Raw genomic sequence first — 20,585 nt, forward strand, 5'->3', positions numbered from 1 at the left:
AGATCTCCCTCAGGTCTCACCTCAGGGCTCCCCGGGCTTCACTTGGTCGGCGCAGAGCAGGAAGGCGTTGGCGTGGGGGTGGCAGCTCCCGGCGCTCCCGGGGTGATCCCGCAGGCAGCGCTCGAAGGCCGCGAAGGGCTCGGCACAGTCCCGGCGGATCTGCCGCACGATGGGGCTGGGGGGGCACGGGGATGGGTCAGGGGGGCACCGGGATGGCACCAGGGGGACAGGGATGGCGCTGGGATGGCACCAAAGGGACGGGGATGGCACTGGAGGGACAGTCCCAGTCCCTCCCAGTCTCTCCCAGTCCGGCACTGACTGTGCCGAGGTGCGCTGGGCAATCCCAAGCCCCATCCAGTGACAATCCCAGTCCTCCCGGTGCCCATCCAGTGACAATCCCAGTCCTCCCGGTGCCCATCCAGTGACAATCCCAGTCCTCCCGGTGCCCATCCAGTGACAATCCCAGTCCTCCCGGTGCGCATCCAGTGACAATCCCAGTCCTCCCGGTGCGCATCCAGTGACAATCCCAGTCCCTCCCAGTCCCGCACTGACTGTGCCGAGGCGCACTGGGCGATCCCGAGCCGCAGCCGGTGACAATCCCTCTGCCAGGATTCGGGACTCGCGGCCACGCAGCGCCCGTAGCGCTCCAGCTCCGCCCCGCAGTGACGGGCCGTCAGCTCCAGGGCCAGTTCCCTGCGGGAATACCGGGAATGGGAAGGTCAGTAATGGGGAGGACACCGGGAGTCCCGATGGTCCCGTTAACACCGGGGGGGGACACGGGGATTCCGTTAACACCGGGGGGGGGACACGGGAGGGTCCTGTTAACACCGGGGGGCACACGGGGGGTCCCGGGGGTCCCGTTAACACCGGGGGGACACACACACGGGGATTCCGTTAACACCGGAGGGGGTCCCGGGAGGGTCCTGTTAACACCGGGGGGCACACGGGGGGTCGAAGTGATCCCGTTAACACCGGGGGGCTCGTTAAGCCGGGGGGGGACACGCGGAAGGGACCCTTCCCGCCCCGGCCCCGCCGCCCCTTCACTCACATGACGACGCCGCCTCCGCCCGCACTTCTCCAGCGCGCATGCGCCGCCGCCGCGCTTCCGCCAGCACCGCTCCCCGCGCACGCGCGGGCGGAAGCTCCGGGGCGGGGGCTCGGAAGCGGAAGAGACGGGCCGAGGGCGGAGGGAAAATGGCGGCGGCCGCGGCGGCCCCTCAGGACGAGCTGGTCTCGTCGGTGACGCTCTACCGGCGGCGGCCGCGCCTCCTCCGCGCCACCGTCCTGCCCTTCGCCGCCGGGCTCTACCCGGCGTGGCTGTGGCTGTGGGGGCCGCGGCTGTGGGGGGCACAGGGGAAGCAGGAGGAGGAGGAGCGGGGGGGGCCCCCCGAGGCGGCGCTGCTGGCGCTCGGCGCCATCGCGGCGCTGCAGCTGCTCACGGCGCTGGCGGGGCTCTGGTCCGTGCACGCGCAGTGCGCGCTCACCTGCGTCAGGGTGAGCGAGGGGCAAAGGGGGGACTGGGGGGCTGAGGGGAAAGGGGGGGATTTGGGGTGCGAGGGGCCTGAGGGGGGAATTTGGGGGGGTTGGAGTTGGGGGAGTTTGAGGTCTGAGGGGGATTTTGGGGGATTTGGGACTGGGGGAGTTTGGGGTCTGAGGGGGATTTTGGGGGATTTGGGACTGGGGGAGTTTGGGGTCTGAGGGGCATTTTGGGGGATTTGGGACTGGGGGTATTTGGGGTTTGAGGAGGATTTTGAGGGGAATTTGGGACTGAAGATATGTGGGGTTTGAGGGGGATTTTGGGGGGATTTGGGACTGGGGGTATTTGGGGTTTGAGAGGGATTTGGGGGGGATTTGGGGTCTGAGAGGCAAAGGCATTAAATCCCTTTAAGGTGCCTCTTTCCCTGTTTGTGTCCCTGAACTCATTCCCTCGGTGCCCAGGCGGGAATTTTGGGATTGGGAACGTTCTCTTTGGATGTGTGTGATCCCAACCAGCGCTCCCGGGCAAACCCCGGGATGGGAATTCCCATTTTTCATTCCCCCCTCCAGGAGCCGTGTCCCAAAAAAGCCACCTTGGCCAAAGTGGTGCCGACCCCCAACAACGGCTCCGTGGAGCTGGTGCCGCTGCACCGGGATCAGGTGAGAGGATCCGCAGGGATCGGGAGATTCCGGGAGATTCCGGGAGCTGCCGCCGGCTCGGAATTCCTTTTAGTCCCGTTAATTAGCAAAAATTACGGTTTTATTCACGTTAATTAGCAAAAAATCAGCTGGGATGGATCTGACTGGGGGGGGGTGTTTCCACCAGCAGGGACAGGTTGGGATTTTGGGAATGAATGTGGGAATTCTGCCCTCTCAGAGGTGAATTATCCCCGGGGGTGAAGATTTATGTTGGATGATTTTGGACCTGGATAATGTTCAATTATTTTATCCTTTCCCAGGGCGAGGACGGGGAGGAGGCTCTTTCCTTCGAATTCCAGAAAATCAAGTATTCCTACGAAACCAACGGGAAGAGACAATTCCTACCCGTGGCCTTCCCGGTGGAGTATCCCCTGAGCTACTACCAGAATTCCAGAGGCTACCAGGAGGACAAGGAAATCCGGGCAGCAGAGAAGAAATATGGCACCAATAAGTGAGTTTTCCTGGGGGTTTTTTGGGGGAGCCAAAATATCCCCGTTTGGCAGGAAAAACCGGGATCAAACCGGAGTTTTGGTCCCGGAGTTGGAATTTTAGTCATTCCCAGGGATCACTTCAGATTCCTTTCAGGACAGAGAACAGCTGGGTTTGAGGGATAAGATTGGGAAGAGAAATAAATAAGGATTAGGGAGAGGAAGGAATAACATTGGGAATGTAGATTGGGAAGAGGAAGGAATAGGATTGGGAAGAAAAAAGAGTTAAATTGGGAAGGGGAAGGAATTGACTCAGAGTAATCAAAAACCAGGAGATTTTCCTCTGGTTTTTTGGGATGGCATTTTGCTGAAATCTTGGGATGCTCAGGGAAACAAGGATGGATTTCCTGGATTTCCTTCCCAGGGCTGAGATGGTGGTGCCAGAATTCTTGGAATTGTTCAAGGAAAGAGCTACAGCTCCCTTCTTCGTCTTCCAGGTAAAACGTGGAGACAGAAAGGGGGGGGAATTCCTTATTCCTGCTAAAAAACCAGGAGCATTTATGGATTGAAAGCCAGGAATGAGCTGGGAAGATTCCAGGAATCAGGAATATCTGCTGGATTGGACCTGGATATTGATTTATTCCTGGCAGTGACCCTTTTGCCCTGGGATTTTTCCAGCTTTCTGGAATTGTTTAAACAAGATGATTCCTTTAAATTCCCATTCCAGTCCCTAGAAATTCCTGGAATTTAAGGGATTCTGATATGGATTGGGACAAACAATTCCTGACCCCTTGGGTGTTTCTGGGAGGGAGATTTCCTGCCTTTCCAACTTCCCAGAGTGAAATATTGGAATTGTCCTGAATAAACAGCAATAATTCCTAGAATTTGAGGAACTCTGGGCTGGATTGGGATCATTCCTGTCCCCACAGATGATTCCTAGAATTTGAGGAATTCTGGGATGGGTTTGGACAAACAGTTCCTGACCCCCCGGGTGTTTGTGGGAGGGAGATTCCCTGCCTTTCTAGTTTCCCTCGATGAAATACTGGGATTATCCTGAATAAGCCAAGCTGAATCCCAGATTTTAAGGAATTCTGGGCTGCTCCAGGTGTTCTGTGGTGTGGGGACAGTTCCTGACCCCCGGGTGTTTGTGGGAGGGAGATTCCCTGCCTTTCCAGTTCCCCCCAGTGAAACACTGGGATTATCCTGAATAAGCCAAGCTGAATCCCAGATTTTAAGGAACTCTGGGCTGCTCCAGGTGTTCTGTGGTGTGGGGATAACTCCTGACACCCGGGTGTTTGTGGGAGGGAGATCCCCTGCCTTCCCAGTTTCCCCCAAAGAAATACTGGGATTATCCCGAATAAGCCAAGCTGAATCCCAGATTTTAAGGAATTCTGGGCTGCTCCAGGTGTTCTGTGGTGTGGGGATAACTCCTGACCCCCGGGTGTTTGTGGGAGGGAGATCCCCTGCCTTCCCCGTTCCCCCAGTGAAACGCTGGAGTTATCCCGGCTGAGCCGAGCTGCCTGCCGGGTTTTCCCGGGCTTTTCCAGGTGTTCTGCGTGGGGCTGTGGTGCCTGGACGAGTACTGGTACTACAGTGTCTTCACCCTCTCCATGCTCGTGGCCTTCGAGGCCTCGCTGGTGCAGCAGCAGATGCGGAACATGTCGGAGATCCGCAAGATGGGCAACAAGCCCTACATGATCCAGGTAAATCCGGGAACTGGGGGGGATTTCCCGCCTTTTCCCGGGTTTTTGTGGCTAAAACATCCCTTTTTTGGGGGTTGCAGGTGTACAGGAACCGCAAGTGGCGCCCGATCTCCAGCGACGAGATCATCCCGGGGGACATCGTGTCCATCGGTATCCGGGGCCCCATTCCCAGGGATTCGGGGCATTCCCGGCGTTCCCAGGGGGTTGGCGTGGGTTGGATCGGGGTAAAAAACCCCACGGGTGCCTTTGTGGGATTTTAATTCCCATTTCCAGGGTGGGATCTCTTGGAGTCTTGGTTTTAATTCCCTTTTCCAAGGAGCCAGGAGAGAAATCCTTGGGCTGGAATCTCTTAATTCCCATTTCCAGGGATTTTTAATTGGTTTTAATTGATTTTTCACCTGGTTTTTAAGTCAGTTTTTCAATTGATTTTAATTGGTTTTCAATTGACTTTAATTGCTTTTGAATTAATTTTTAATTGATTCTAATTGATTTTTGATTTATTTTTCATTGATTTTAGCTGATTTTTAATTCACTTTAATTGATTTTAATTTATCTTAATTGATTTCTTGTTGACTGTAATTGGTTTTCAAATGATTTTTCATTGGTTTTCATTGCTTTTGAATTGGTTTTTATTTGCTTTTAAATTGATTTTGCCTTGATTTTCGTTGCTTTTCCGTCGATTTTCCCCTGGAATTTTTCCCCGAGGTGGCAGAGGGTCCCAGGGAAGGCTCTTTGCCGGTTTTTTTGGGGCTGATTTGGGTGTTTTTGGGCCAGGCCGTTCCCCCCAGGACAATCTGGTGCCCTGTGATGTTCTGCTGCTGCGGGGCCGCTGCATCGTGGACGAGGCAATGCTGACGGGAGAGTCCGTGCCCCAGATGAAGGTGGGGATGGGGAACAGGGAAAGGGGAGGGAGAACCCACAGGAATGAGGGAGAACCCACAGGAACTGGGGAGAACCCACAGGGATAGGGGAGAACCCACAGGGATAGGGGAGAACCCACAGGAATGAGGGAGAACCCACAGGAATGAGGGAGAACCCACAGGAACTGGGGAGAACCCACAGGAACTGGGGAGAACCCACAGGAATGAGGGAGAACCCACAGGAATTGGGGAGAACCCACAGGAATGAGGGAGAACCCACAGGAATGAGGGAGAACCCACAGGAATGAGGGAGAACCCACAGGAATCAGGGAGAACCCACAGGAATCAGGGAGAACCCACAGGAATCAGGGAGAACCCACAGGAATCAGGGAAAAGAGTCAAAAATTGGGGAAAAGAATCAAAATTTATCAGGGAAAACAGTCAAAAATCAGGGAAAACCCCTCGTTTTTTCTGCTTTTTGTACCAGTGGGAGACTTAGGAAGTATAAAATTTATTTTTGTTATTATTATTATTGTTATTATTATTCCAATGGATTTCCTTGGGAAGGGGCGAGCCCCCCAGCCCCACCCTCCCCGCAGATTCCAAACCCTGCCCCCTCCCTGGCACGATCCCGTGCCGTTCCCATTTCCCTGCTCATCCCAGGGCCCATTCCCTGTTTCCCTGCTGCAGGAGCCGGTGGAGGACCTGAGCCCGGAGCACGTGCTGGACATGGAGGGCGATTCCCGGCTCCACGTCATCTTCGGGGGCACGCGGGTGGTGCAGCACATCCCGCCCCAAAAGGCCTCCTCGGGGCTCAAACGTGCGTCCCCGGCCCCCCATTCCCGCCGGGAATGCTGGCAATTCCCGTGGGATCCGCTGGGGTCCGGGGGCGGTGCTGGGGCAGCACTAATTAACGGCCTGGTTAATGAGCTGGGGGGAGCTAAATGGGCCCCTGGGGGGAAGAGGGGGGAGCTACGGGTGCTCCCAGGCTGGAGGGACCCTGGAGTAGGTTTGGTATTAATTAAGTAATAATTAATGAACTAGTGTGATTATTAATGAGCTGGGAGGCTCTAAATGAGTTCAGTCCCTCTGGGGGTGCGAGGAGGGGGCAGCTCCCAGGATGGAGTGACCCTGGAGGGATTCACTCCAGGCTGGAATGACCCTGGAGTGACCCTGGAGGGATTCACTCCATGCTGGAATGACCCTAGGGGAATTGACTCCGGGCTGGAATGACCCTGGAATGACCCTGGGGGGATTCACTCCGGGCTGGAATGACCCTGGAATGACCCTGGGGGGATTCACTCCGGGTTTCCTCCCCCTTCCCGCAGCCGTGGATAACGGATGCGTCGCCTACGCCCTGAGGACAGGATTCAACACCTCCCAGGTGAGCTGGGAACGGGAATTCCGGGTTCCGTTGGAAGAGGAACTTGTTTGGAGTGAGGTTGGGAAGAACAGGGAATGAGGTTGGGAAGAGGAAGCAGTCAGGTTTCAGGGAGGAAGAAAGATTGGGGAGAGGAGTAAATAAGGTTTGGGTGAGGGATAATTAAAGGTGGGAAGAGGGATAAGGATTGGAAAGGGATAAATAGGATTGGGAAGAGAAAGGAATGAGGTTGGGAAGAGGAGTAAATAAGGATTGGGAAGAAGGTTAAATCAGGCTGGGAAGAAGAAGGAATAAGATTGGGAAGAGGAAGGAGGAAGGTTGGGAAGAGGAAACCCCGGGATTTCCAGTCTCTGGAAACAAAACCCCGGAGCCAGGATTTGAATCCCGGGGCCGTTTTTAAGGAATTCTGTGGGATCCCTTTGAAGCCCTGGCACTGAAGGCTCTTGTTCCCAGGGAAAGCTGCTCCGGACGATCCTGTTTGGAGTGAAGAGGGTGACGGCCAATAACCTGGAGACCTTCATCTTCATCCTCTTCCTCCTCGTCTTCGCCATCGCTGCTGCTGCCTACGTCTGGATCGAGGGTGGGAATGTGCTGGGAATGCTCTGGGAAGGCTCCCCGGGGCCTTGGGATTGTCCCCCGTCCTGGTGGAATTCCCAAAGGGTTGGGGAAGGGGGGGGGCTTGTCCTGAGGGTTTGGGAAGGAGGAATCCCGGAGTTTGTGGGAAGGACAAATCCCAAAGTTTGTGGAAAGGACAAATGACATTCCCAAAGCTTTTAGGAAGGACAGGAGAGGGACTTTCACCAAAGTTTCTGGGAAGGACAAGACAGGGACTTGTTCCAGAGTTTTCGGGAAGGACAGGTACCTTCTCCTGGAGTTTTTGGGAGGGACAGGTGCCAATCTCCAGGAATTACTCCTGGATCTGCCTTCTCTGGAGCCTACCCTGGATCCCGGGATCCTTCTTGGGCAGGATCCACTCCCTGTTCCCCTGGGATGTGGAGCTGAGCCGATCCCATTCCCAGCTGATCCGTCCCCATTCCCAGCCGATCCATCCCCATTCCCAGCCGATCCATCCCCATTCCCAGCCGATCCGTCCCCATTCCCAGCCGATCCGTCCCCATTCCCAGCCGATCCATCCCCATTCCCAGCCGATCCGTCCCCATTCCCAGCCGATCCATCCCCATTCCCAGCTGATCCGTCCCCATTCCCAGCCGATCCATCCCCATTCCCAGCTGATCCGTCCCCATTCCCAGCTGATCCATCCCCATTCCCAACTGATCCCATCCCATCCCGCAGGCACGAAGGATCCACGGCGGAACCACTACCGGCTGTTCCTGGAGTGTGCCCTGATCCTGACGTCCGTGGTGCCCCCGGAGCTGCCCATCGAGCTCTCCCTGGCTGTGAACACCTCCCTCATCGCCCTGGCCAAGCTCTGTGAGTCCTCATTCCCAACATTCCTGCCCTGGGAAAGGGCTCCCCCTGGAATCAGGTACCTGGAGCGTCCCAGGATTCCAGGATTCTGCTCTGGGGACAGACTGGGAGAGCTGGGAATGTTCCCCTGGAGAAGGATCCAGGGAGAGCTTCCAGCACATTCCAGGGGCTCCAGGAGAGCAGGAGAGGGGCTCGGGACAAGGGCTGGAGGGACGGGACACAGGGAATGGCTTCCCCCTGGAAAAGGGGATTGAGGTGGAACTGGGGAAGGAATCCTTGGCTGGGAGGGCGGGCAGGGAATGGGATGGAATTCCCGGAGGAGCTGTGGCTGCCCCATCCTGGGAAGTGCCCAAGGCCAGGCTGGATCCACCTGGGCCCTGGAAGGTGTCCCTGCCTTTGGAATTCACTGGGATAATGGGATGGATTTTAAAGTCCCTTCCCAGCCAACCCATTCCATGATTCCAGGATTCTTGTATAATTAGGATGAAATTCCTAATGAGATTCCCTTACTTCTCCTTCCCTTTCTTTCCCTTCCCTTCCTTCCTCTTTCCATCTCTGTGGAATAGGAATTCCAACAGGAATCCCTGCAGTTTAGGAACTCCCATCCGGATAAAACCTTTGGGACTTTTCCCTGCCTCCCAATCCCCCCCAGTTTGGATCCAACCTCCGGATCCTTGTGTTGCCAGTCCCACTGTTGGGCCGCAATCCCAGGGGATTCCCACCCAAATTCCCTGTTTTCCCTCTCCAGACGTTTACTGCACGGAGCCTTGGGCTGGATTCCCACCCAAATTCCCTGTTTTCCCTCTCCAGACATTTACTGCACGGAGCCTTTCCGGATCCCCTTTGCTGGGAAAGTCCAAGTTTGTTGCTTCGACAAAACCGGGACCTTGACCAGCGACCACCTGGTGGTGCGGGGGGTGGCCGGGCTCAGGTGGGTCCTGGGAGCCCCCAGTCCCGGATTTCCATGCAGGAATTCCTTGGGAACATCCCGGCGGGGCAGGGGGAGATCCCTGGGGATTCGAGGAGCGGGGATTTGGTGGGAATTCCCCGGGATTCTGAGGCTGCCGAGCTCTTCCCTGCGGCACATCCCACCCCTCCTGTCCCCCTGCCGGAATTCCCAGCACTTGGAGCCCCCCAAATCCTTTGGATCTGCCCTTTGATGTGCCAATTCCCCGAGCTTCCTTGGCAGAACCGGCCCAAATCCCAGGATTTGGCCCGAATTCCCACTGAACCAGCCCCGCCGTCCCGTGGCCTTCGCTCCCCGCTGGGTCGGGGCGGGAATTCCGAGCTGGAAATCGTTCCAGAGTGTCCCAGAGCGGGTCTGTTGCCCCGTTATTCCATAGGGACGGGAAGGAGGTGACTCCCGTGTCCGACATTCCCGTGGAGACCCACCGGGCCATCGCCACCTGCCACTCCCTGGTGCAGCTGGAGGACGGGACGCTGGTGGGAGACCCTCTGGAAAAGGCCATGCTCCTGGCCGTGGACTGGACCCTGACCAAAGGTAAACCCCCATTCCAGGGAAATCCGAGCCCGGGGAGTCTGGGATGGGCTGGCTGGGAAGGGACCTTAAGGATCGTCCCGATCCAAGGGCAGGGACACATCCCATGGCCTGAATTCCACCCAAATTCCCCTGAATCCCCCCTGAATTCCACCGGAACTATCCTGAATTCCCCTGAATTCCACCTGAATTCCACCTGAATTGTCCTGAATTCCGCCTGAATTCCACCCAAACTGCCCTGAATTCCACATGAATTATCCTGAATTCCACCCAAACTGCCCTGAATTCCACACAGATTACCCTGATTCCACCTGAATTACCCTGAATTCCACCCGAATTCCCCCAATTTCCTCTGAATTTTGGAATTATCCTGAATTTTGCTCAAATTCCCCCCAAACTCCCCCAGATCCCCCCGAATTCCCCCCAGACTCCCCCAGATCCCCCCGAATTCCCCCACGGGGTGGGACCTTTTATTTTTGCTTGTTGTTTTTTTTTTTTTTTTTTTTTTTAAATTCCCTTTTTTTTTTTCCTCCCCCCCTCCACAAAAAGCCCCTTTCAGGATTTCCCGATCTCTTTGTTTCCAGATGAGAAAGTTTTCCCAAGGAGTCTAAAAACTCCGGGGATGAAAATTCACCAGCGCTTTCATTTCTCCAGTGCCCTGAAGCGGATGTCGGTCCTGGCCTCCTACGAGCGCGGCCCCGGCGCCCAACTCGCCTTCGTCGCCGCCGTCAAGGGCGCGCCCGAGACCCTGCGGCCCATGGTGAGGCATTCCCGGGAAAAACACACGGGAATTCCACCCCCAGCGGGGCGGAGGGGGCGAGGGAGGGGGTGGGAGAGGAGGTGGAGTTGGAATTCTGAGGGATCGTGGGTGGTGTGGGGAAGGGAGGGACACGGGGGGGTGGGAACAGGGGGTTTGGGGTGGGCGGGGGATCAGATGGACAGGGGATCATCCCAGAGTTTGTGGGATGGACAGGGGATCATCCCAAAATCTGTGGGATGGGCAGGGGATCAGGTGGACAGGGAATCGTCCCAGAGTTCGTGGGATGGGCAGGGATTCATCCCAGAGTTTGTGGGGTGGGCAGGGTAGGGACTTGTCCCAGAGTTTGTGAAAAAGAAAGGATGGGGACTTGTCCCAAATTTTGTGGGAAGGACAAGTGACTTGTCCCAAAGCTTTTGGGAAGGACAGGTGACTAATCCCAGAGGTTTTGGGACAGACAGGATGGGGGACTTGTCCCAAAGTTTGTGGGAAGGACAGGGGACAATCCCAGAGTTTGTAGGAAGGACAGGTGACAATCCCAGAGTCTCTTTCCCCCTATTTTTCCCCCCCTTTTTCCACAAAAAGCTCAAATCTGCTCCTGGAGTCCCTCGGAAACTCCCTGAATCCTGTGTTTTTCCCTCCTTTTCCCCAGTTATCCCAATGTCCCAGCAACTACCACTCCGTGCACCGGGAGATCTCCCACGAGGGCGCTCGGGTCCTGGCCCTGGGCTACAAGGAGCTGGGACACCTCACCCACCAGCAGGTACCTGGATCCTTCCCAGCCTTCAAATCCGGGGAAATGGGGTTGCTGGGAGCAGGGCTGGGAAGGGAGGGACTGTTTTTTGGGATGTGGGCACCCAGATTTGCTGATAAAATCGGGATTTTCTGGGAAAACCGCCCCCCCCAGCTGTGAGTTTTGGGGTGTTGTGGATCTGTGTTCCCTGCGGTATTCCTGGTTTCCTGCTCACAGAGCAGGATCAGGTCTTTCCTTGGAACACCTGGAGAGGTTTGGCATGGAATTCCTTGGCCGAGAGCCTGGTTTTAATTGGGAATGAGGGGCTTCTTGTGCCAAAAAAAGCCTTTTTTGAGCAGCTGGAGCCATTCCAGGGGTTCTCTGGCGTTCCCAGGGGGTCCTTTAACTTCAGGGAATCACCTGTTGGAAAAGCCAGGTGCTGTTCCCAGGTGTTCCAAATGATTCTTCCCTTGGCAGGTGCGGGAGATGAAGAGGGAAACCTTGGAATGTGACCTGAGGTTTGTGGGGTTCATCGTGGTCTCGTGTCCCCTCAAAGCCGACTCCAAATCCGTCATCAGGGAGATCCAGAACGCTTCCCACCACGTAAGGACGGGCAGAATTCCAGGGAAAAGGGGCTTGGTTGGGTGGGAAAAGCCCTTGGAGGTCATGGAGTCCAAACATTCCATGGGCACCACTGAACCTGTCCCCAGGTGCCACTTCCAGGGGATTGGGAGCCTCTGGAGTGAGGGAAAAGGGGAAAGTGGAGGGAAAAGGTGGAAAACAGGGAAATCCTGTGGATGTGGGGTTGGTTTTGGGGTGGGATAACGGGACAAGGCCTTCCCTGGGGGGCTGCACCTCGGGGGGGTTGGGACCTGCACCCGCTCCAGGCAGGAATTTTGTTGGTGCCTCTGGAATTCCCACAATTCCCTCTGCCGTGTCCCTCAGGTGGTGATGATCACGGGGGACAACCCCCTGACCGCCTGCCACGTGGCCAGGGAGCTGCACTTCCTGCAGAAGGAAAAGACCCTCATCCTGCAGCCTCCGGCTTCCAAAGGTGCCCAGAATGGGATTTGGGATGGACCGGGGGGAAGGGGCCGAAATGACTCCAAAACAGGGTCAGAATAACTCCAGAATCTGGCCAAAATATCTCCAGAATCAGGCCAAAATAACTTCAAAATAGGGTCAGAAAAGCTCCAAAATCAGGCCAAAATATCTTCAAAATAAGGCCAAACTAATTCCAAAGTAAGACCCAAATATCTCCAAAACAAAGCCCAAATAACACCAAAATAAGGGCAAAACCCACAGAAAACCCCGCACTAAAGACACGCTAAAAAACCCCCAAACACACCAAAATGAGCCCAAAAACCCACCAAAACCCCCCAAGATAAAACCCAAAAAACCCACAAAAACCCCCAAAATAAGACCCAAACCCCCCCACCCCCATAAAAAAGACCAAATGCCACCCAAACAACCCGAAATTCCCACTTTTCCCAGCGCTGGGATCCGGGAGGGGCCGGGACGTTCCCTAACCCTGTTCCCGCAGGCTCCCCGTGGCAGTGGGAATCGCGGGACGGGGCCGTGGTGCTCCCGGCATTCCCGGAATCCCAGCGGGAGCTGACGGAGCCCTTCGACCTGTGTGTGACCGGGGAGGGCCTGGAGCACCTCCGGAGCGGGAACCGGGAGCGGCTGCTCCGGCTCATCCCCCACATCCGCGTCTTCGCCAGGGTTCGTGCCCAAGCAGAAGGTGAGGGGAAGTGGGGGGTTATCCCGGAGAATTCCCAACGTTTGGAGGTGCAGGTGAAGAGCAGGGTGTCCCGTTGTGATCCTGGAGAGTCCTGAGCCTGTTCCAGCTCTGAATTCCCAAAATCCAGAGCTTTTGGAGTATAGGGATGATGCTCAGAGGTGTCCCTGTTGTCATCCTGAACAATCCCAAGCCTGTTCCAGCTCTGAATTCCCAAACTTTGGAGCTTTTAGGAGCCTGGGTGTGAGGCTCTGGGTGTCCCATGTGATCCTAAAGATCCCCGAGCCCCTTTCCAGCTCCAAATTCCCAACATTTGGGCCTTTTCCCGCCAGGAATTCGTGATCACCACCCTGAAGAGCCTCGGCTTCTCCACCCTCATGTGCGGGGACGGCACCAACGACGTGGGGGCCCTGAAACATGCGGATGTGGGTGAGAATTCCTGGGATTTCCCCAGATACCCAGGGTTTTCCGGAGTGCCAGGGCTGGGAATCCCCCTGCCCGAATCGTTTGGAGGCAGGAATTCAGATACAGAGGGATTTCTCTGCTCCTGGAACTGCACACCAGCAGGAATTGGCTCCAAATGCTTTTTCCAGGAGGATTCTCCCTGGGTTTTTTCCCTGAAATTCCCTGATTCTCCCTGCTTTTTTGTCCCTAAAATCCCTCCCAAATCCCCTGATTCTCCCCACTTTTTTCTCCCCAAATCCCTCCCAAATTCCCTACTCTCCTGACTCCAGGTTGGGATCCTGCTGTGTGGAAAAACAAATGGCTTTACAGCCCCTTTTTTCCCTGAAATCCCTCCCCAATTCCCTCATTCCCCCTACTTTTCTTCCCTAAAATCCCTCCCCAGTTCCCTGCTCCAGTTGCAGCCACCGACTGCGTGGAAAAACCCGAGGGATTTACGGCCCTTTTTTTCCCTGTTTTTTCCCCCTTTTCCAGGAGTGGCCCTGCTGGCAAACGCTCCCGAGAGGATTCCCCGAGCGGAAAGAAGCGGCCCCGGGATGGCACCGGGGACGGGAGAGCCGGAATTCCGGCGGCAGGCGTCGGGAATGTGAGACCCACGTCCCGGGGAGCCAAGCACAGGGTCCTGTCCCAGCGGGAGGAGCAGCTGGCCATCCACAGGGTGCGATTCCAGAGGGTTTATCCGGGCTTTTGAGTCCTCCTCTGGCACTCCTGGAGCTGGGATGTGATCCCAGCCATAAGTACAGGGAAAACAGGGAGCAGATCGTGGAATTCTGCTTGGGAGGCACCTTAAAACTCCTCAGCCGAGGCAGAGCCCAACCTTCCTTCCTTTTCCTCGTGGATTTGGGTGGGAAAGGAGCAGCTTTTCCCTCCATTCCCCCATCCATGGAGCAGGGACGGCACGGGACCGTTCTGGGAATTCACATCCCACTTTTCCCGTCCCTCAGGAGCGGCTCAGCCAAGTGCTGAAGGACCTGGAGGAGGAACGAGCTCCGGTGGTGAAACTGGGAGATGCCAGCATTGCCGCCCCCTTCACCTCCAAACTCTCCTCCATCCAGTGCAGTGAGTGCTGGGAAAGGCCGGGAATAACCCGGGAATGAGCCGGGAGAGAGGGCTGGGATGGGGAGAAACAGCCCCAGCTCCGGGCTGGGAATAATCCAGGGGAGAGGGTTGGGATGGGGAGAAACAGCCCCAGCTCCAGGCTGGGAATAACCCAGGAGAGAGGGTTGGGACGGGGAGAAACAGCCCCAGCTCCAGGCTGGGAATAACCCAGGAGAGAGGGTTGGGACGGGGAGAAACAGCCCCAGATCCAAGCCTTCCCCACGATTTTGGGGGGGAATCCAAGGCTTTGCCGCCATTTTGTGTGGGAATCCAGGCCTTCCCCGCCATTTTATGTGGGAATCCAGGCCTTTCCTGCCATTCTGTGTGGGAATCCAAGGCTTTGCCACCATTTTATGTGGGAATCCAGACCTTCCCCCCCATTTTATGTGGGAATCCAGGCCTTCCCCCCCATTTTATGTGGGAATCCAGGCCTTCCGCACCATTTTATGTGGGAATCCAGGCCTTTCCCATTTTGTGTGGGAATCCAAGGCTTTCCCCCCATTTTGTGTGGGAATCCAGGCCTTTCCTGCCATTTTGTGTGGGAACCTGAGGCTTTCCCGCCATTTTATGTGGGCTAACCCCCACGTGGGACTTCTGGGCTGGGCTTGATTTCCCTCAGGACCCCCCTTTAGGGCAGGACCGAGCCCCGAGCCCCGTTTTCCTCGTGTTTATCCCCGTTTTTCCCTGTTTTTCCCCAGTCTGCCACGTGATCAAGCAGGGCCGCTGCACGTTGGTGACGACGCTGCAGATGTTCAAGATCCTGGCGTTGAATGCCCTGATCCTGGCCTACAGCCAGAGCGTCCTCTACCTCGAGGGCGTCAAGTTCAGCGACTTCCAGGCCACGCTCCAGGGGCTGCTCCTGGCCGGCTGCTTCCTCTTCATCTCCCGCTCCAAGGTGAGCGCCGGGAATTCCACTTGGCCCATGCCCGTCCCTCCAGAACTGAAGGAAAAGGGCCTTTCTCCCCCAAAACATCCCGGTTTTTGTGGTAAATTCCCAGTCCCTGATCGTGGAGGGGTGGGAAGTAGCGTTCCCTTGGATTTGGGATGCTCCTGAGGCCAGTCCTTGCCTGGGGAAGCCCCCTGTGATCCCGACTGATGGGAAAAGGTGGGAAAGGGCAGCGTAGGAAAAACTGGTTCCACTGAGGCTGTTCCTTAAAATCATGGAATTAGGGAATCCTGGAATGGTTTGGGTGGGAATGGACCTTAAATCCCAGCCCATCCCGCCTCCAGGGGCACATTCCATGGACCAGGTTGCCCCCAGCCTTGGAATTCCACTCCCGAGGGGGAATTCCTGCAGCCCACGGACACCACTGGGATTCGGAGCCTTCCCAAGGCATCCCAGCCCACCCCGCGCCCGGTTTTTTCCCCCCCATACCAGCCTTTGAAGACCCTTTCCAAGGAGAGGCCCCTTCCCAACATCTTCAACCTGTACACGGTGCTGACAGTGCTGCTGCAGTTCCTGGTGCACTTCCTGAGCCTCGTCTTCCTGTACCGGGGGGCCCAGGCCCGGAGCGGGCCCAGGTGAGCCCCCAGTTCCCAAAAAACCCCAGTTATCCCGAATTCCTGCCGGGAATTCCAGGCCCAGAGCGGGCCCAGGTGAGCCCCCAATTCCCAAAAAACCCCAGTCATCCCAAATTCCTGCTGGGAATTCCAGGCCCAGAGCGGGCCCAGGTGAGCCCCCATTCCCAAAAAACCCCAGTTATCCTGAATTCCTGCCAGGAATTCCGAGGTGTTTTCCTGTTGCAGGGAGGAAGAATTTGTGGATCTGAGCAAGGAATTCGAGCCGAGCCTGGTGAACAGCACCGTGTACATCCTGTCCATGGCCATGCAGATGGTCACCTTCGCCATCAACTACAAGGTGCCTTGAGATCCAGGGAATATCCCTCGGGATCAGCCCTCGGGATCAGCCATCCCGCCCCATTCCCTGCTCAGGAATCCCAAAATCCCTGAAATCCTCAGCCAAGCACTCCCTGAGCTCCCTCAGGAACCTTTTCTCACTCCCCTTGGGAACCTTTTCCAGTGTCCCATTCCCTCCCAGTCCCTCCCAGTCCCTCCCATTCCCTCATTCCCTCCATTCCCTCTCATCCCCCCCAGTCCCCCCCAGTCCCTCCCATTCCCTCCATTCCCTCTCATCCCCCCAGTCCCCCCCAGTCCCCCCAGTCCCTCCCAGTCCCCCATCCCGAGCCATTCCCTGTCTCCCAGGGCCATCCCTTCATGGAGAGTCTCCAGGAGAACAAGCCCCTGCTCTGGAGCATCGTCCTGTCGGGAATGGCCATCGTGGGGCTCCTCTCGGGCTCCTCCCCAGAATTCAACGAGCAGTTCGGGCTCGTGGAGATCCCCACCGAGGTAACCCCAGAATTCCGGGGCCATTCCCGTGGGAAAACGGCCCCCGGGAGGGATTTGGATCGGGAATGTTGGTGGCGTTTGAAGGGATGGGACACGACGGGATCCCGGGGGAATGGGAGGGGGTTTGGGAGCATCCCGTGGGATTTGGGCAGTTTGGGGAATTCCTGGGAAAGGGAATTTTCAGGAATTCCTGGGAAAGGGGGAATCGAAGGGGTGGTTCATCCAGGTGCCATCCCAAGGGTTATGGAGAGGTGGGAATTTCATGGGATTCAACAGGACCAAGGGCAGGGGCTGCACCGGGATCAGGGGCAATTCCAAGCCCAAATCCAGGCTGGGAAGAGGGTGGATGGAGGAGGAGCCCCGGGAAGGAGGATTTGGGGGTGTCGTGGGTGAAAATCCTGGAATGGTTTGGGTGGGAAGGGACCTGGAAGCTCATCCCAATCCCTGGGCAGGGACACCTTCCATGGCCGGGTGGATCCCGAGGGTCTGCCCATGGAATGGGGTGGGATGGGCTGGGCTTTGTGGTCCCTTCCCATCCCAGCATTCCAGGGGGTGTTTCCCTGCTCCCTTCCCATCCCAGGATTCCAGGGGGTGTTTCCCTGCTCCCTTCCCGTCCCAGGATTCCAGGGGTGTTTCCCTGCTCCCTTCCCATCCCAGGATTCCAGGGGGTGTTTCCCCTCTCCCTTCCCACCCGTCCCATCCCGAATCCCTCTCTCTCCGCAGTTCAAGCTCGTGATCTCCCAGGTCCTCCTGGCCGACTTCCTGCTCGCCTTGTCCGTGGATCGGATCCTGCAGTTCCTGCTGGGGAGCTCCAAGCTCCAAGTGCCTTCCTGAGGGGAATTCCCGACTCCAGAGCCGTGTCCTGCCATCCCAACCCCGCCCCCAGCGTTCCCGGCGGGGATTTTCCGCCCCCAAATCCACCTCTGGGAAAGGAAACGGCTGCAGCTTGGAGGTGGTTTTTTCTTTTTTCCAGGATGTGCTGGGAATTTCTTGGGGGGGAGGGAGGGATGTGGGGGGAAGTTTTCATGGAAAATCCACAAATTTTCAAGGAAATACCTTAAATTTTCATGGAAAAAAATCCTCAAATTTTCAAGGAGACCCTCAAATTTAAAGGAAAAGCCTCAAATCTCCAGGAAACATTTGGGGGAATTTGGGAACTAAAAACTCAAATCGAGGTGTTTTGAAAAGTGTTTGGGCTGGAAAATTCCATGGAAAACTGGGAATAAACCAGCCCCGAAGCGCGGTGGGAAAGGACATCCCAAATCCTGGGAACACCTCGGAAAAGGTGATTTGGGGGCTAAAAGTCTGGGAATAAACCCTCCCCAGGTGCCCTCCCTGTGTTCCCAATCCGTGCCAGGAATCCTTGGATAGGTAGAGAAAACAGGTTTATTTCCTCCTGGAGCAGCTCCAAGGCTCTGGAATTCCCTTTGGAATGTCGCCTGGAAGGGCTCAGGTGCCCGGTGGCAGCCGACCGCCGCCGTCCTTTCCACCACAAATCCATAATTGTACTGGGAACGGGGGAAAAAAGGGGAATGAAAACCCTTGGGAATGTGCCCAGCATTCCCAGCACTCCCCCAGCGTTCCCAGTATTCCCAGAATTCCAGGGGTGTCACCCTCCTGCTCGATGTCAGCGAGGGATTTCACCGTCAGGTCGGCCAGAATTGGCTAAAAAGGGGGGGGGGAAATGTTAATTAATGGATTAAAAGAGGGGAATTATTAATTAATAGGGGGTTGATTATTAATTAGGGGTAATTGATTATTAATTGGGGGGTAATTAACGAAATAAGGGCTCGAGGGAGACTCACAAGCGGGGCCACAGCTGAGCTTGGGCTCAAACTTGGGGTGGAGGGCGAAGGGAACTCCGTCCATGGCTGGGAAAAAAAGAGGGAAAAGAACCTTTCCAAATTCCCAAAACACACAATTCATGGAAAAGAGGAGGGAAGGGGACACCTGGCATCGAGAGTGACCTCCAAATTCCAGGAAAAAAAATTCCAGGGAAAGAGAAAATCCTTCAGGGAGGAATCCTCCAGGAAGGGTTTTCCTGAAGGCTTGGGAAGAAGGTTTTTCCCAAAATCCAGCCCCATCCCAGCCTTTCCCAGGCACAGGGAGGGAGTTGGGAGCCAATTCCCAGGCTCCTCTTTAAGGGATCGTTCCTTAATCCCGAAATTCCAAGGAAAAGCTTTACCTGAGAGGCCGTAGATCCCGGAGGGGTCGGGCAGGGATTCGGGATGGGAGCGGCCTTTGGTGCTGGATGGAGGGGGGGGGCCTGGGGGTGTTGATGAGAGTCATTAATTAGGGTCATTAATTAGGGAATCAGTTGCTCAGGGAGGAGCTCCAGCCCTTGGGAATGGACACTGGGATTGATTCCCAGTCCTGGGATGGGGCAGGTGGGGGCACCTGGGGGGGCTGGAACTGGGATGTACTGGGAGTAACTGGGGCTGGAATTGGGGGTGGTACCTGGGGGTGGTACCTGGGGGGCTGTACTGGGGGTCCGTGAGGGGGTCCCAGTGGCTGTACCTGGGGGGGTCCCCGTGGCCATACCTGGGGGGCTGTACTGGGGTCCTTGGGGGTCCCTGTGGCTGTACCTGGGGGGCTGTACTGGGGGTCCCTGTGGCTGTACCTGGGGTCCCTGGGGGGTCCCTGGGGGTCCCCGTGGCTGTACTTGGGGGGGTCCCTGTGGCCGTACCTGGGGGCTGTACTGGGGGTCCCTGTGGCCGTACCTGGGGGGCTGCAGCGAGAGCTGCTCCATCCCGGTGCTGAGCGGCCTCGGGCCGGGGCTGGGCTGGGGCCCAACCGGCCCCTTCTTGCACCAAATGGCGAAACCCCCCATTTCCCTGGAAAACAATCCCCCGAATTCCCGGGTTGGGGAGGGTGGGACACCCGGAAAAGGGGGAGGGAGGGGGCTGTGGGATCCCCCCCCCGTACCCGATTTTGGTGTAGAGGGGCAGGACTTTGCCCTTGGAACTGAGCTGCAGCTCCAGCACCGCCGCGGCCTCGCTCGGCTGCTCCAGCTTCACCAGGAGCCTTTTCCTCCGGGAAACGCCGGTTCCTGAGGGGGAAAGCGGGACACAGCACCGGGAGGGCACCGGGGGGGGGGGGGCACAGGGGAAAAGCGCCCCGGGTGGGGTCACCCCCGGGGGGGCACTTACGGGGTTCAGGGAACTCGGGGGCGCGGGTGTAGCCGGGGGGGCTGCGGGCTCCGCTCGCTCAGCACCAGCACATCCGTCACCACCGGGCACGGCGGGGGCTGGGGGGCACCGGGATGGGCACCGGGATCCGGGACCCACTCCGGGTACCGGGATGGGCACCAGGAACGGGGACGGACCCCTGGCCCCAAACCTTCTCCTCCGGTCCTGGTCCCGCTCCCGATTCCTCCCCCGGGAGCCGCCAGGACGAGACAGGACCTCGTTTTTGGACCGGGAACCGACCCCTCCGTCACCCCCGGTCCTGATGCCGGGGCCCGATCCCTCCTCCCCACCTCGATCCCGATCCCAGTTCCTCCCCCGGGAGCCACCGGGACGGGACCCCGGCACCGCCCGTAGCCGGTGCCCCCGTTACCTGCGCTGCCGCGGGGCGCACACACAGGTACCACCCTCCGCCGCGGTGCCCGAAGCCTTTGCCCACCACGGCGGGCGCGCCCTCCGTCGTCACCGTGATCTGCTGGCACGGGGCGCGTCACCGGCACCGCACCGGCACCGGGACGGGCTCCGCGCGGCCGCCGTGCCCTCCCCGTGCCCCCCGTACCGCGGTCCAGCCCGGCGGGACGGCCTCGGGCCCGGCGGCCCAGCCCACCCCGGTGAGCGGCGACGGAGCCGCCGCCGCCATCGCACCCCGTCCGCACCGGAGCCGCGGGGACCCGCCCACCGCCACCGGCGGGCTGCGATTGGCTAAGAGCGATGAGCGACTTCGGCGATTGGGCGAGGGCTATGATTGACACGCGAGCCGTCCAATGAGCAGCGAGCGATCCACAAACAC

The 20,585-nt window shown here is 57.4% G+C and overlaps 3 protein-coding genes across 6 annotated transcripts in view; 1 reads left to right on the forward strand and 2 right to left on the reverse strand.

Annotated features, from left to right (window-relative positions):
* CHCHD5 (coiled-coil-helix-coiled-coil-helix domain containing 5) overlaps positions 1 to 1,102 on the reverse strand; it is a 15,789-nt gene extending 14,687 nt beyond the window's left edge. For 3 of the 4 annotated variants that reach the window (XR_004354991.1, XR_004354990.1, XR_004354992.1), the window contains exons 1-3: positions 1,049 to 1,102; positions 553 to 693; positions 21 to 175 (exon numbers count right to left, since the gene is read on the reverse strand). Coding sequence is in view for 1 of the 4 variants with exons in the window: in XM_032677593.1 (XP_032533484.1) it covers positions 22 to 175; positions 553 to 693; positions 1,049 to 1,050 (297 nt within the window). In the remaining 3 variants the exon portion in view is untranslated. The remainder of the gene's footprint in view (positions 1 to 20; positions 176 to 552; positions 694 to 1,048) is intronic. The other variant, XM_032677593.1, reaches the window with a different exon arrangement.
* On the forward strand, positions 1,085 to 18,334 carry ATP13A1 (ATPase 13A1). Its single transcript, XM_032677588.1, is given in 28 exon segments — positions 1,085 to 1,494; positions 2,047 to 2,136; positions 2,436 to 2,626; positions 3,028 to 3,100; positions 4,151 to 4,306; positions 4,387 to 4,456; positions 5,081 to 5,187; positions 5,857 to 5,986; positions 6,495 to 6,550; positions 7,001 to 7,127; positions 7,841 to 7,978; positions 8,786 to 8,906; positions 9,319 to 9,476; positions 10,058 to 10,233; positions 10,883 to 10,993; positions 11,441 to 11,566; positions 11,909 to 12,017; positions 12,507 to 12,691; positions 12,693 to 12,707; positions 13,037 to 13,133; positions 13,641 to 13,684; positions 13,687 to 13,824; positions 14,111 to 14,225; positions 14,963 to 15,159; positions 15,643 to 15,785; positions 16,011 to 16,122; positions 16,467 to 16,610; positions 17,334 to 18,334. Coding segments are annotated over 28 exon segments (3,648 nt in total). The 5' UTR covers positions 1,085 to 1,086; the 3' UTR covers positions 17,445 to 18,334.
* On the reverse strand, positions 17,655 to 20,435 carry MVB12A (multivesicular body subunit 12A). Its single transcript, XM_032677596.1, is given in 10 exon segments — positions 17,655 to 18,118; positions 18,225 to 18,275; positions 18,417 to 18,481; positions 18,796 to 18,874; positions 19,330 to 19,444; positions 19,536 to 19,659; positions 19,760 to 19,799; positions 19,801 to 19,857; positions 20,175 to 20,267; positions 20,355 to 20,435. Coding segments are annotated over 10 exon segments (1,056 nt in total). The 3' UTR covers positions 17,655 to 17,767.
* Between the last annotated feature and the right edge of the window lie 150 nt (positions 20,436 to 20,585).

This window comes from Chiroxiphia lanceolata, unplaced genomic scaffold, assembly GCF_009829145.1.
Source record: "Chiroxiphia lanceolata isolate bChiLan1 unplaced genomic scaffold, bChiLan1.pri scaffold_67_arrow_ctg1, whole genome shotgun sequence".
NCBI classification, from domain to species: domain Eukaryota; kingdom Metazoa; phylum Chordata; class Aves; order Passeriformes; family Pipridae; genus Chiroxiphia; species Chiroxiphia lanceolata.